We start from the raw sequence: 11,262 nt of genomic DNA on the forward strand, positions 1-11,262 counted from the left end.
GTCCCCGGGTGTCCCTTGCCTTTCAGGGCATCTCAGGGGTGGGAGGCTTTGTGGAGTCCTGGGTTGTGGGAAGGTCTCTTCAGGGCAGCTCTCCAGAGCAGCAGTGCCTGGATGTACGGGGCAGCTCCTGGGCTGCTTGGCTCTGGAGGGGGGGCTCAGCAGCCGTTCCCCCTTCCTGCCCCCCAGGCCGTGGAGCGGCTGATTCACCCCCAGCTGTGCGAGCAGTGCATTGAATTCCTGGAGCGACAGGTCGTGCAGTACATCAACACCAGCCCAGAGCGAGGGGGGGACGAGGTGGCCCATGCCTTCCTACTGGTGCACACCAAGCTGCTGGCCTTCTGCTCCAGGTGCGCCTGGCCCCACCATGCTCCCTGGGGCAGCCACTCGCCCTCCCAGCTGACCTGTCCCTTCTCTGGCCTTAGCCGCAACACCAGCTCCATCCGGCCTGCTGACCTGCTCGTCCTCATCCTCCTGGTGCAGGACATGTACCCCAGCCAGAGTGCCGAGGAAGAGCTCAGTCCCCAGGTGCTGCAGAGCTGGGCGTGGGTGGCAGCAAGTTGAGGTTCCCCCTCAGGGTGATGCCTTGGCGGCCAGGCCTTAATTTTTTTTCCTTTTTTTGGAAGCCTGCACCAGAGAATATGCTCCCCCAGGGACCCAAGAGAAGTGAGAGCATCCCTGTGAGCAGCCCTAGCTCCCATGGAGCTGCAGAGAAGGACTCAGATGACCAGGTGAGGTGCAGGGTGGGACACTGGCTGGGCTGCCTGCATTGCTCCCATTACTGACCCAGCTGGTTTTGCCAGCAGGACACAGATGATCTCTCACTGCCTGAGGTTTACTACACGCCCAAGCCCTCACCAGGCAGGGACAGCACAGGTGAGTGCCCGGCTGGCAGCAGCCCTGCCCCATGCCCCCCAGCCCTGTGGAGGGTCTGGGGCTGGGGGGGGCACTGGCAGGGAGGGTGACCTGCTGTGCTTCCTGCAGGCAGCCAGAGCTGGTTAGAGGACGCTGAGGTGCTGACTGCTAGTGAGGCAGATGCTGCAGAAGTCCAGGTGAGCAAGGTGTCCTGCGATCCCTCTTAACTCCCCACCTCCTCAGCTTGTCCTGGTGCTCTTTGTGGTTTCCAGCCCTTGTCACTCATTCCTTGCTGTGCAGCTGTGAGTGCCCCAGGCTCTGTGAGTGGCTCTGTGCCCGGCGCTGTGCCCTGCTTCCCCCATCTTGTGCATAACTGTGATGGCTCTGACCATTCTCTCTCTGGGACATTGCTTATGGTCTCCAGATCCAGAGCTGCGGGCACAGAGGGACCAGGGCTGCCTCAGAGCAGGCTGGTGTCTCCCTCTGCTGCCTCTGGCCTTTCTGGGCTGCTTACCCACCAGGTGCTGCAGAGCCTCACACACTCTCTCCAAGGAAGTCCCAGCCTTGGTGCAAGGTGTTTGCAACCTGCATATTTGCAGGCAGCTTCCCCTCTATCGGCTGCTCTTTTGGGGTCCCTTGGCACTTCACTTGCTGCTGATCTTTTACCACATGTCCCCTCCTGTTCTATCAGTTCACTTGTGCCCGGTTGCAGCTTTCAGGAGATTGCTGTGTCCTTCCAGAGTGTCCTGGGTTGGTGCAGGCTGTCTCGACCCTGCAGGTGGCTGAGTGTCTCCCTTCTCTCCCCAGATGGCAGAGGACTTGCTGCAGACCTTGGAGCCTTTGGTCCCTGAAGCTTCAAATCCCAGAAGGATCTTTCTGGATGCCAACCTGCGTGAAGGTTACTGCCCCTTGCTGCCACACACCATGCACTGCCTCCCGCTCTGGCCGGGCATCTCCCTTGTCCTCCTGACCAAGGTGAGCTGCCTCTAAGGTGAGGGAAGTGACAGTGGGCTGGGTTCTGGCTGACCCACCTCTCCCCTCCCTGGCAGGGTGCCACAACCCAGGTGGCCGTTACTTTATACCAGCTACTGGATGGTTTCTTGGTGCTGGAGAGGAAGCTGGAAGAGGGGCCAGAAGCAGGAGCCCCACGCTCCTACCCATTTCTGGCTGAGCTGCGGCAGCGCATGGACAAGTTTGTGAAGAAGCTGAGTGGTCAGGACATCCAGGTGGGAATGGGGACACAAGAACCCTGTACCTCTGTCCCCACAGCTGAACACTGAGCCCTGTCTCTCTCTAGCTGCAGAATGCCTGGGTGGACTTCAAGAACAAGATATTCTCCCGAAGCGAGACTGCAAGCTCCTTGGAGTGAGTACAGCATGGCCAGAGAAAGTCTCATGAGCAGGCGGGAATCTTTCCCAGCCTGAGGGATGGCATGGCTGTCCCTGCAGCACTGGGGACCCAGGGACAAAACTTGGCACTGTATCTCCTGGCTCAGGATGCTGCAGGCAGTGGCCAATGTGAAGCGGCAGCTCTGCTCCGTCTACCGCCAGCTCTTCCTGGGCTCTGCCAGCCATAGCCTGTCCCAGGCGCTGCGGGACCGTGCCCAGAAGCTGATGAGGTGAGTGCCTGGGGGTGGCTGGCAGCCCTGGGGAGCTGCTCCACATCCAGCTGCACTTGGATGGCTTGGGGGATCCTGGCCTCTCACTGAGCCTCTTCTTGGCAGGGAGAAGCTGCTGGACTGGCGGGACTTTCTACTGGTGAAGAGCAGGCGCAATATCACCATGGTGTCATACCCGTCCCTGCGCAGCTGGGAGCCCAGCCCAGCAAGGAGAGGTCCCTGGGAGGTAGTAGAGGTGGGAGGGAGGTGACCCCTGTCCCCTCAGCACCAGGGTCTTGGGGAGGAGTGTGGTAGGGCAGCTTCTCCAAGGCTCAGGGGCTGTCCTGGAAGGGCATCAAAGTTGTTGGACACCCTTAACCCAACGCACATACCTGGAGGACTTTCCTGGCCTTGTGCACTTTGTCTATGTGGACCGCACGACTGGGCAGATGATGGCACCATCACTCAGTGTGACAGAGAAGTCCAGCTCAGAGCTGGGCAAGGGCCCCCTGGCTGCCTTCATCAAGAGGAAGGTACTTCTTGTGGGGCTGGGGGTGGTGTGGGGACCACAGGAGAGGGTGATGTCTGCTCAGGCTTCAGGTTCTCCTTGTCCCCCAGGTCTGGTCCCTGGTTGCATTGGCCCGGCGATATCTACAGAAGGGCTACACGACACTTGTGCTGCAGGATGGTGACTACTGCTGTTCCTACTTCCTCTGGTTTGAGAATGAGCTGGTATGTGGGGCCAGGAAGGGGCTGAGCCCCTCTCCCCCAGCACCTTCTGAGGGTGGGGAACAGGCTGTAGGCACAGGTGGCTCTGGCTCCTCAGCAGTCTCCTCCTTGTTCCGGTCCTCTGCTGTCATCTCTCCCCAGGGCTACAAGCTGGAGGTGATGGAGGTGCCAGTTCTCTCAGATGATTCTCCTCCTATTGGAATGCTGGCAGGAGACTACTACAGGTGAGCAGTCCCCAACCCTGCAGTTTGGCACCAGGGTGTGCTGTCCCCATGAATGATGCTTTTGCTATTGGGACATTGCTGCAGGGTGGTAACAGTGCTGTGGTGTCACCAGGGTGGCAACAGCCTGTCTCTCCAACCTGGTACCATTGTCCAGCTGGCAGATGGGCACTGTGTCCTTGCCAGAGACTTGCTAGGGGTTGGGTAGTTAGAAAGGGGATGTCAGGTTGTGCTGTACCTGCAAACCCCCCTGTCTTCTCCTCCCCAGGAAGCTACTGCGTTACTACAGCAAGAACCACCAGGCAGAGGTAGTGAAGTGCTACGAGCTGCTGACTGTGCACCTGGGCATCATTCCCTCTGAGCTCGTGGTCCAGCAGGCCTGTGACTTGGCCCGGCACCTCTGGGAGCCCTCCCGCATCCCCCTGCTCTGAGCTGACTCCATCCACCTCCCTCAGGACAGGATTAAAGCAGGAGTGTCGGTGATCCTGGTGCTTGGGCTGCTTTGTTGATGTCTGTGTGCCGTGCAGTCAGCTGTGCCTGCAAGCAGCCACCAGCAGCTTTCCCATCCTCCAGCCTGGCCAAGGCTCCAGCTGCCCGCCTTCCCACTCCCCACAAGCTTCCCTGGCACCCAGCAGCCTCCAGGGGCAGGCAGAGAGTGAGAGTGTGAGGTTGTTGGCAAATCACTACCTTGCTGGAAAGTGCATTTCCAAAGCAGGATTTATAGCTTTGTTTTGGCATCACCAATGGGCTTTAGCTGGAGAACAAACGGGTGTAGCCAAACCTGCATGGAGGAGTGACCCGGGGTGCATACCCCTTCTTCTTCACCCCCAGATGCAGGGGGTGGTGCAGGCCCTGGGGTGATGCATCCCTCATTCCCTTCCCTGTACCCAGGCTTCCCAGACACCAGTCACTCGTGGGACTGAGCCCAGTTGTGAACAGCGGGTACAGCCAAAGCAGCTCAAGTGTTTCCCAGACACATTCGGGAATGCTCAATGCATGTGCAAACCCCCTGGGCACGACTGGGCATGGGGCCAGCCCTGAGGTGCTCTGGCAGCCCCTTGTCACTCTGTGCTGCTCACTGGGGCTGCTCCAAGGAGCACTGAACCATGGCAGGGCCTTTGCCCCATCCTCCTGGGTAGGAATTTGTCCTGCCAAGCCACAGTACTGCATTTGGGGCCAAGCTCACCCCCAAGCTGCCTGTTTCCCTGCTCTCGGGGCTGTGCTTGAGGCTTGCCTGCTCTTGGGAGAGCTGGGCTCCCCCTGTTTCACAGTTCCTGTTGGCTCATTGCCCAGCCATGTACCCCTGGGTCCTCCCTGGAGCGGAACAGAGGCCGGGGGGAGGGGGGGGGTCTCTCAGGCCCCTCCATGCCTGCCCAGTGCCTTCTGCCCAGTTTGTGGAGCACCTGTCATCCTGCTGAGCACCAGGCAGGAGCCAACCCTCTTGCCTTCTCAGCACTGGGGCTGGTTTCCAGCACTGTGCCTGCAAGTCCCTGGCAAAGCCCTGGCAAAGTGCTGCACAGGGCAGAGGGGCAGCACTTGGCATGTGTCCCTGTCCAACCCAGCTTCCCATAAGCCCTGGGATGCAGTGTCTGGCCTTGCACCAAGGTGTCCCCTGCCCCCTGCCTGCCCCCTCTCCCCTCCCCCCCGTGCCCAGAAGCCCTAGGAAAAGCTCTGCTGTAGAAACAAAGTCCAGACTGCTGTGCACAGGACAGCCATGGCTGAGCTCTGCGTGGCCATGGCAGCTGGGCTCCGGGCAAGGCTGGGCACGGGCTGCCCGTCCCACTGGCTGCGGGGCTGGTGTCTGCCCCTGGGGCAGGCAGCACGGCTGGCCCATGCCGGGGCTGCAGCCCGGCTGCAGCGGGAGTACGACGCGGTGGTGATCGGGGCAGGTAACGTGGGGTGAGGGAGCCCGTGCTGGGCTGTGGGAAGCTGGCCATGACACCAGGGTAGGCTGGAGGGTGGCTGGGTGGGGACCGCAGTAGTAGTGGGCACAGTGCAGCACCCGGGTATGCTCCTTGTGCCAGGGAGGGTGGAGGGACCTTGCACAGCTGGGCACACTGTAGTTCCCCAGCATGCTGCTTGTGCAGGCCACAGCTGGAGCATCCACTTTGACCAATGCTGTTCCCCTCCCCTGCACTGTTAGCATGAGGACTGTAGGGACAGGGAGGATGCTCCCTGCCACCTGTATCGCCGTGTCCAGAACCCTCTTATTTGGGTGGTTGTAGTAGCCCTGTGTTCCAGGCAGGACAGGATGCCTTGTGCAGTGGGACCACCACACCACTGGACTCAGTTCACCTCCCTCTCTCCTTGCAGGGCACAACGGGCTGGTGGCAGTGAGTACCAAGAGTGGGGTGATGTCACCACCATCACTGGGAGATGGTGGTGGGACCAGGGAGGGCCTGTGCCATGGGCGAGGGAGGGTGTTGGTGGCAGGGCACTGTGAAGGGGGCACTGTGTGCAAGAAGGTTCAGGTGACGGGAACACATCCCACCTGAAGGGATGGGCAGCATGACACTGCACTCCTCCCAGGCTGCCTACCTGCAGCGGGCAGGGGTGCGCACAGCTGTGCTGGAGAGACGCCATGTGCTGGGTGGTGCGGCCGTCACAGAGGAGATTGTCCCAGGTACCCCTGTGCACCTCGTGTCCTCCTGCCCCCAGCCAGCACGGCATGGGTACCTCCAACCACCCCACATCTTCCAGGCTTCAAGTTCTCCCGGGCATCATACCTGCTCAGCCTGCTGCGACCGCAGATCTACACCGAGCTGGAGCTGCAGGTACTGGTACCCATCCTTCTCCAGGCTGCCAGAACTTCCCAGAACGCTGGCAGAGTGAGCCTGCTGCAGGGTGCAGTCCTGCGGGGTACAGCATCCTGATGTCCCTGTCCTGCAGCGGCATGGTCTGAGGGTGCTCCCGCGAGACCCCTACTCCTTTACCCCACTGCTGGAGGACAGGAGCCCGCCCCGCTCCCTCCTGCTGGGGCACAACATGGCCCAGACCCAGCAGCAGATTGCTCAGTTCTCCCAGAAGGATGCCAAGGTATGGCTGAGCCACGTGCCTGGCACAGCAAAGCCTCTGAGGGGCTGTCCTGCCCAGTGGAGCAGCAGGGATCCTCCTAGTTGGGGTATCCACTGCACCCACCATGGCACATTCCTTCTTGTCCCCTCTCTGTCCCCTTTCAGGCTTACCCTAAGTATGAGGTATTCATGGGGGGCTTGGTGTCAGCCCTTGACCCACTGCTGGATGCCCCCCCAGTGGATACAGCTGCCCTGGGGAAGGGTTCCCTGCTCCAGCAGTTCAGGGACCTGCAAGCCCTGTGGCCCCTACTGCGGGCAGGTACGTTTGGATGTGAAGGGACCCTGATGGCCATGGGTGTTTGCTTGCACCTGGAGCAGGCAATGGTCCTTCCCAGGACACTGGCTCCTCAGGAGCTCTAGCTGGGCTGGCAGACCAGCAGGCTTGCCCACTGCCTGGTCCCCAGACCCAACAGGAACAGGCAGCTGGCCCTGGCATGGCTGTGCATGTCTCACACTGCCTCTGCACTCCCAGGGCTGGCACTAGGACGGCAACTGCCTCACTATTATGAGGTGCTTACAGCCCCCATCTCCAAGGTAAGTGCCTGCAGCAGCAGCACAGAGCCATCAGCCACCCTGCCTGCCAGCATGCTGTGGCAGCCCCCACACCAAGCCTGGTGTTCTCCTTTTCTCCTGGGCCAGATTCTGGATCAGTGGTTTGAGTCAGAGCCCCTGAAGGCAACTCTGGCTACTGACGCAGTGATAGGAGCCATGGCCAGCCCCCACACCCCCGGCAGCGGGTGAGGGTCCCTTTCCCCCAGAGCTCATGGTCACACTGTACCGCCATGCCATCCTCTGTTCTGGCAGCTGCTTGGATCTGCTGTCCTAGCGCCCTGTGCCCTGCCCCGCTGCCTTCCCCTCCCACTGCCTGCCTGGGGTGGCTGGAGGATTGAGGCTGGTCAAGGGGCTGCCCCCCGTTCCTGCTGTGTGGATTCTGAGCAGTTCCCACTGCCCGTTTGCTGTTTTGACATATCTGTCCCCAGGTCCGGTCAAGTCCTGGCCTAAGGGTGTTCCCTGTAACTGATTTGGCATCCTATGAGCTGGCATGGTCCCATCTATGGGGGCCGTGGCACCATCCTCACCGTGCCCATACAGGGGACAGACGCATCTCCTCGGCCGGTGGCTCACCTGGGCTCCTGCCACCGCAGGTACGTGCTGTTGCACCACGTGATGGGTGAGCTGGAAGGACGGCGGGGTGCCTGGGGCTACGTGGCTGGCGGAATGGGGGCCCTTTCTCAAGCCATTGCCTCTGCAGCAGTTGCCCATGGAGTTCACATCTTTCCTGAGAAGGTACAGGGTGTCGGGGTGAGGGGAGCTGCCTGGCCAGCCTGCAGGCAGTGGGGATGCTCTTGGTGAGGTGCTGTCCCTTTTGCCCAGGTGGTGTGCCATGTGCTGCTGGGCAGGGACGGGCGGGCACAGGGAGTTGCACTGCAGGATGGGACTGAGGTCAGGAGCAAACTCGTGCTGTCCAACGCTTCCCCCCAAATCACCTTCCTGGAGCTCACCCCCCAGGTACGGGGCACATGGGTCTGGCAGCAGCTTGGCATGGTGGTATCCCCTGGCTGGGCCTGCCCCCTCACCACCAGGCTCTGCCCTGGCCCCTCCTACCCCAGGAGCAGTTGCCAAAGGATTTTGTGCAGCGGATACAGCAGATTGACACGCGCTCCCCTGTCACCAAGATCAACGGTAGGTACCAGCAGGGCCACCTCTACCACCATCCCTGCTGAAGGGGCGCTGGCACCAGGCTCAACAAGAGGCTGCACCCTCCTTTCCCTGTTCCCCCTCCCATGGCCAGTGGCAGTGGATCGGCTGCCCAGCTTCCTGGCTGCTCCCAATGCTCGCAATGGCCAGCCTCTGCCCCATCACCAGTGCTCCATCCACCTCAACTGCGAGGGCACCCACCTCCTGCACCAGGCCTTCACTGAGGCCACCCAGGGGCACCCCTCCAGCAGGTAGGAGCCTGCACCAGTGCACCTTGATGCACTGGCAAAGGAGCAGGACAACCATGGTGGGTGGTGCTGGAGGAAGAGGTTTGGGGTGTCTGGGTCCCCCTCTGCCTGCCCAGCTAGTGTCCTGCTCCCCCAGGCCTATGATTGAGCTCTGCATCCCCTCGGTGCTGGATCCAGGGCTGGCCCCTCAGGGCTGCCATGTCGTGTCCCTGTTCACCCAGTACACCCCCTCCGTGCTGGCGGGTGGGCAGCACTGGGGCGAGCCAGCCAAGAACGCGTATGCAGACACAGGTATGTAACGCATACATGGACACAGGTATGTAATGCATGTGTGGACATGGATAACACCAAGAGTGCTGGTCCCTGCCCACGGGCAGAGCCACCCTGGAGCTGCTCAGGGGCCAGCCACCACATCCTCACAAGGTGTCCACCAATCCCTTAATTTCTCCCTAGTGTTTGACTGCATCGAAGCCTACGCCCCAGGGTTCAAGGCATCGGTCGTTGGCAGGGACATCCTAACGCCACCAGACCTGGAGAGGATCTTCGGGCTGCCCGGTGGGGTGGGTATCATGTGAGCAACACTCTGGTGCCAGTGCTGGTGTGCTCACAGCCCTGGGCCAGGCACAGCCAGTTAACAGAGAGCTCTGCTTGCAGAATATCTTCCATGGAGGGATGTCTCTGGACCAGCTGTACTTTGCCAGACCAGCTCCATCCTACTCGAGCTACCGGTCCCCAATTCCTGGCTTGTACCTGTGTGGAAGTGGAGCCCACCCAGGTGAGTAGGACTGGGAGCCAGGACCCCCTGGGGGGTTGCAACAAAAGAGCAGGATGCACGAAAGAGGTGCAAGGGCAGCATGCAGGGTGTGGGGGTGTCCACTCCCCTCTCTGCCCTCACACAAATAGAGAGTTGGGTCAGCGCTGCTGTTGCAGCCCAGGGCCCCAGCTCCTGGGGCTGGAGCTGCCTGCTGCTCCCCATTCCTCCTCTCTTACAGGAGGAGGAGTGATGGGAGCAGCGGGACACAATGCTGCCCAGGTAGCCCTCAAGGATTTCAGACGTCTGTGATGGCAGTGGTGACACCAGCTTCCCTTACACAGTGTTGTGGCTGCAGTGAGCTTCCTGGCCACCCCAGAGCAGCAGTATCCCCTGAGAGCCAGGTGGGTGCAGGCTGGCAGGGTCCCTTATGCTCCTAGCTGCTACTGTCTCCTTGAACATGTGGTGGCTCCTTGCCTGAGTAGCTCCTGGGCACCGAGTGGCTATGGCAAGCCTCGCTCACCCCCTGTCTGTGCCACCAGAAATAAACCCCGTCTTGAGCTCTGCTTTGAGCACTTCCACTGAGTTTTTTCAGCTCTTCCTGCAGCTCCCAATGTGCCAGTGTGGGGGCTACACTGTGCCATCTGAACTGTGTCTGGTGATGTAGCCCTGGGGAACCTTCCAGAGGGGATAGGCATATCCCAAAGCAGTGAATGGGGACAATCAGTCCCTTGCCCTCTCATCTGCTCATTGATGCAGGCTCAGGTGCATGCAGTGCTGTTTGGCTTGAGCCACCCAGTCCGGGGCTGGCCTGGAGCACCCCAAGGTGCCTAGAACAAGCAGGGAACCATGGAGCTGCCTGAGACATGCTTTGCTACCTGGAGCCCCCAAACCATCCTCTACCTGCCCAGTGGCTGTGTGTGCAGCAGCCAGGTACCCTGCAGCTCAGAGACTGCAGGGGCCAGGACTGGCAGCTGTCCCCCATGTCCCTCCCTCCACCTCCCCTCATTCCTCTCAGGAGCTGCCTGCACTGTTCTGGTCCCATCCCTCCATCCCCAGGGCAGATGCTCCGTGCAGCCCAGCAGCTCTCGCTGGCCACCCCGCAGCCAGAGGCAGCCCCAGGGTGTGACCTTCTCCCGGGCTGCTGCCGGGAGCCGCTTGCTGCCGATTACAGAGCTCACATCCTCTCCCTGCCCTCTTCCTCCGCAGACAATGCTCCCAATTCAGCTGCCCACCTCGCCTCCCGACGGGCCCTAAATACAGTGCTGCCAGGCTGAGCTGTTGCACCTGAGCTGGCTGAATCAATATTGACCGGCCAGGAATAGTCCCGCAGCCCTCTGAGAATAGCCCCGCACGCCGCCCCGCTGCCCGCAGCTTCCCACGCACGGGGCTGCCCTGCTGCTGCTGCCGTGTATTTTTAGCTGTTGCAGTTGCTGCCTGGGGCTGCAGGTGCTGTCACCCAGTGAGCCCCGAGGAGGGCAGATGACAGTGAGGGGGTCTCCAGTCTGCCACAGTCACACTGAGAAGCAGGACTCAGAGCCCCCCGCTGCTGCGTGCTGAGGCTGGCAGGTCACAGGTATGGGAGAGTCCACTGGACTCCTGCTGTCCCCTTCTTGCTGTCCCCTTCTTGCTGCCTCCAGAAGCAGAGGCAGTGCTGGAACCCAGAACTTGCCTGCCCTGCACCCCTGCCACTACCTGCCCTGGGGGATCCCAGAGGTGAGGGGGGGAGGGAGTTCCTGGACTCACACTGGAGTAATTGAGCTTCAAAATGTCGAGACACAAATGAGTCATGGGCTCCGCTGCTGGCCCCAGCCCTGCCCTTGCCCAGGACTTTCCATGGCCCCCACATTGAGGCTGTCCAGGGACCCCCACCCTTGAGGGATGCTCCAGCATATGCCCTGAGCATGGCTGGAAGATAGTGCTGGTAGGAGAGTGGTCTGCGAGAGGCTCCGGGGGCCGGGCACCCTTGCACGTCGGGGGGTGCTGCAGGCTCCCGTGGAACGTGGCGATGATCTCACGGGCTATTCCCGGCTGTGTTGATCCTGGCTCCTCCCTGCAGGAACCAGCTGCTTCGACTCCAAACAAACATACC

At 61.1% G+C, this 11,262-nt stretch overlaps 2 protein-coding genes across 2 annotated transcripts in view; both read left to right on the forward strand.

Annotated features, from left to right (window-relative positions):
- The window catches only part of HPS1 (Hermansky-Pudlak syndrome 1), a gene marked incomplete at its 5' end in the record, with an annotated part of 4,498 nt that extends 668 nt beyond the window's left edge, over nucleotides 1-3,830 (forward strand). Inside the window, 14 exon segments of the mRNA XM_010000137.1 lie at nucleotides 125-347; nucleotides 423-525; nucleotides 624-728; nucleotides 804-873; nucleotides 982-1,049; nucleotides 1,660-1,827; nucleotides 1,902-2,078; nucleotides 2,150-2,217; nucleotides 2,348-2,470; nucleotides 2,576-2,641; nucleotides 2,838-2,982; nucleotides 3,068-3,181; nucleotides 3,320-3,402; nucleotides 3,668-3,830. Of these exon segments, the coding sequence (XP_009998439.1) occupies nucleotides 125-347; nucleotides 423-525; nucleotides 624-728; nucleotides 804-873; nucleotides 982-1,049; nucleotides 1,660-1,827; nucleotides 1,902-2,078; nucleotides 2,150-2,217; nucleotides 2,348-2,470; nucleotides 2,576-2,641; nucleotides 2,838-2,982; nucleotides 3,068-3,181; nucleotides 3,320-3,402; nucleotides 3,668-3,830 (1,676 nt within the window).
- Nucleotides 3,831-5,113: 1,283 nt separating this feature from the next.
- PYROXD2 (pyridine nucleotide-disulphide oxidoreductase domain 2) lies at nucleotides 5,114-9,482 on the forward strand. The gene is made up of 16 exons (XM_010000138.1): nucleotides 5,114-5,288; nucleotides 5,713-5,732; nucleotides 5,929-6,022; nucleotides 6,100-6,173; nucleotides 6,289-6,435; nucleotides 6,579-6,732; nucleotides 6,946-7,007; nucleotides 7,113-7,210; nucleotides 7,619-7,760; nucleotides 7,848-7,982; nucleotides 8,084-8,156; nucleotides 8,266-8,422; nucleotides 8,556-8,710; nucleotides 8,873-8,979; nucleotides 9,074-9,194; nucleotides 9,412-9,482. The coding sequence occupies exons 1-16, from the start codon at nucleotides 5,114-5,116 to the stop codon at nucleotides 9,480-9,482; spliced, it is 1,785 nt and encodes a 594-aa protein (XP_009998440.1).
- The last annotated feature ends 1,780 nt before the right edge of the window (nucleotides 9,483-11,262 follow it).

Source organism: Chaetura pelagica, unplaced genomic scaffold (assembly GCF_000747805.2).
Source record: "Chaetura pelagica isolate M959 unplaced genomic scaffold, ChaPel_1.0 scaffold436, whole genome shotgun sequence".
In the NCBI taxonomy this organism is placed as follows: Eukaryota; Metazoa; Chordata; class Aves; order Apodiformes; family Apodidae; genus Chaetura; species Chaetura pelagica.

What these genes read in the sequence shown, in the direction of transcription:
- PYROXD2 (XM_010000138.1), top strand. Translation starts at nt 5,114, where the DNA reads ATGGCTGAGCTCTGCGTGGCCATGGCAGCTGGGCTCCGGGCAAGGCTG. An exon ending in TTCACATCTTTCCTGAGAAG is followed by an intron (nt 7,761 to 7,847) that starts GTACAGGGTGTC and finishes CCTTTTGCCCAG; the next exon opens with GTGGTGTGCCATGTGCTGCT. An exon ending in GAACGCGTATGCAGACACAG is followed by an intron (nt 8,711 to 8,872) that starts GTATGTAACGCA and finishes ATTTCTCCCTAG; the next exon opens with TGTTTGACTGCATCGAAGCC.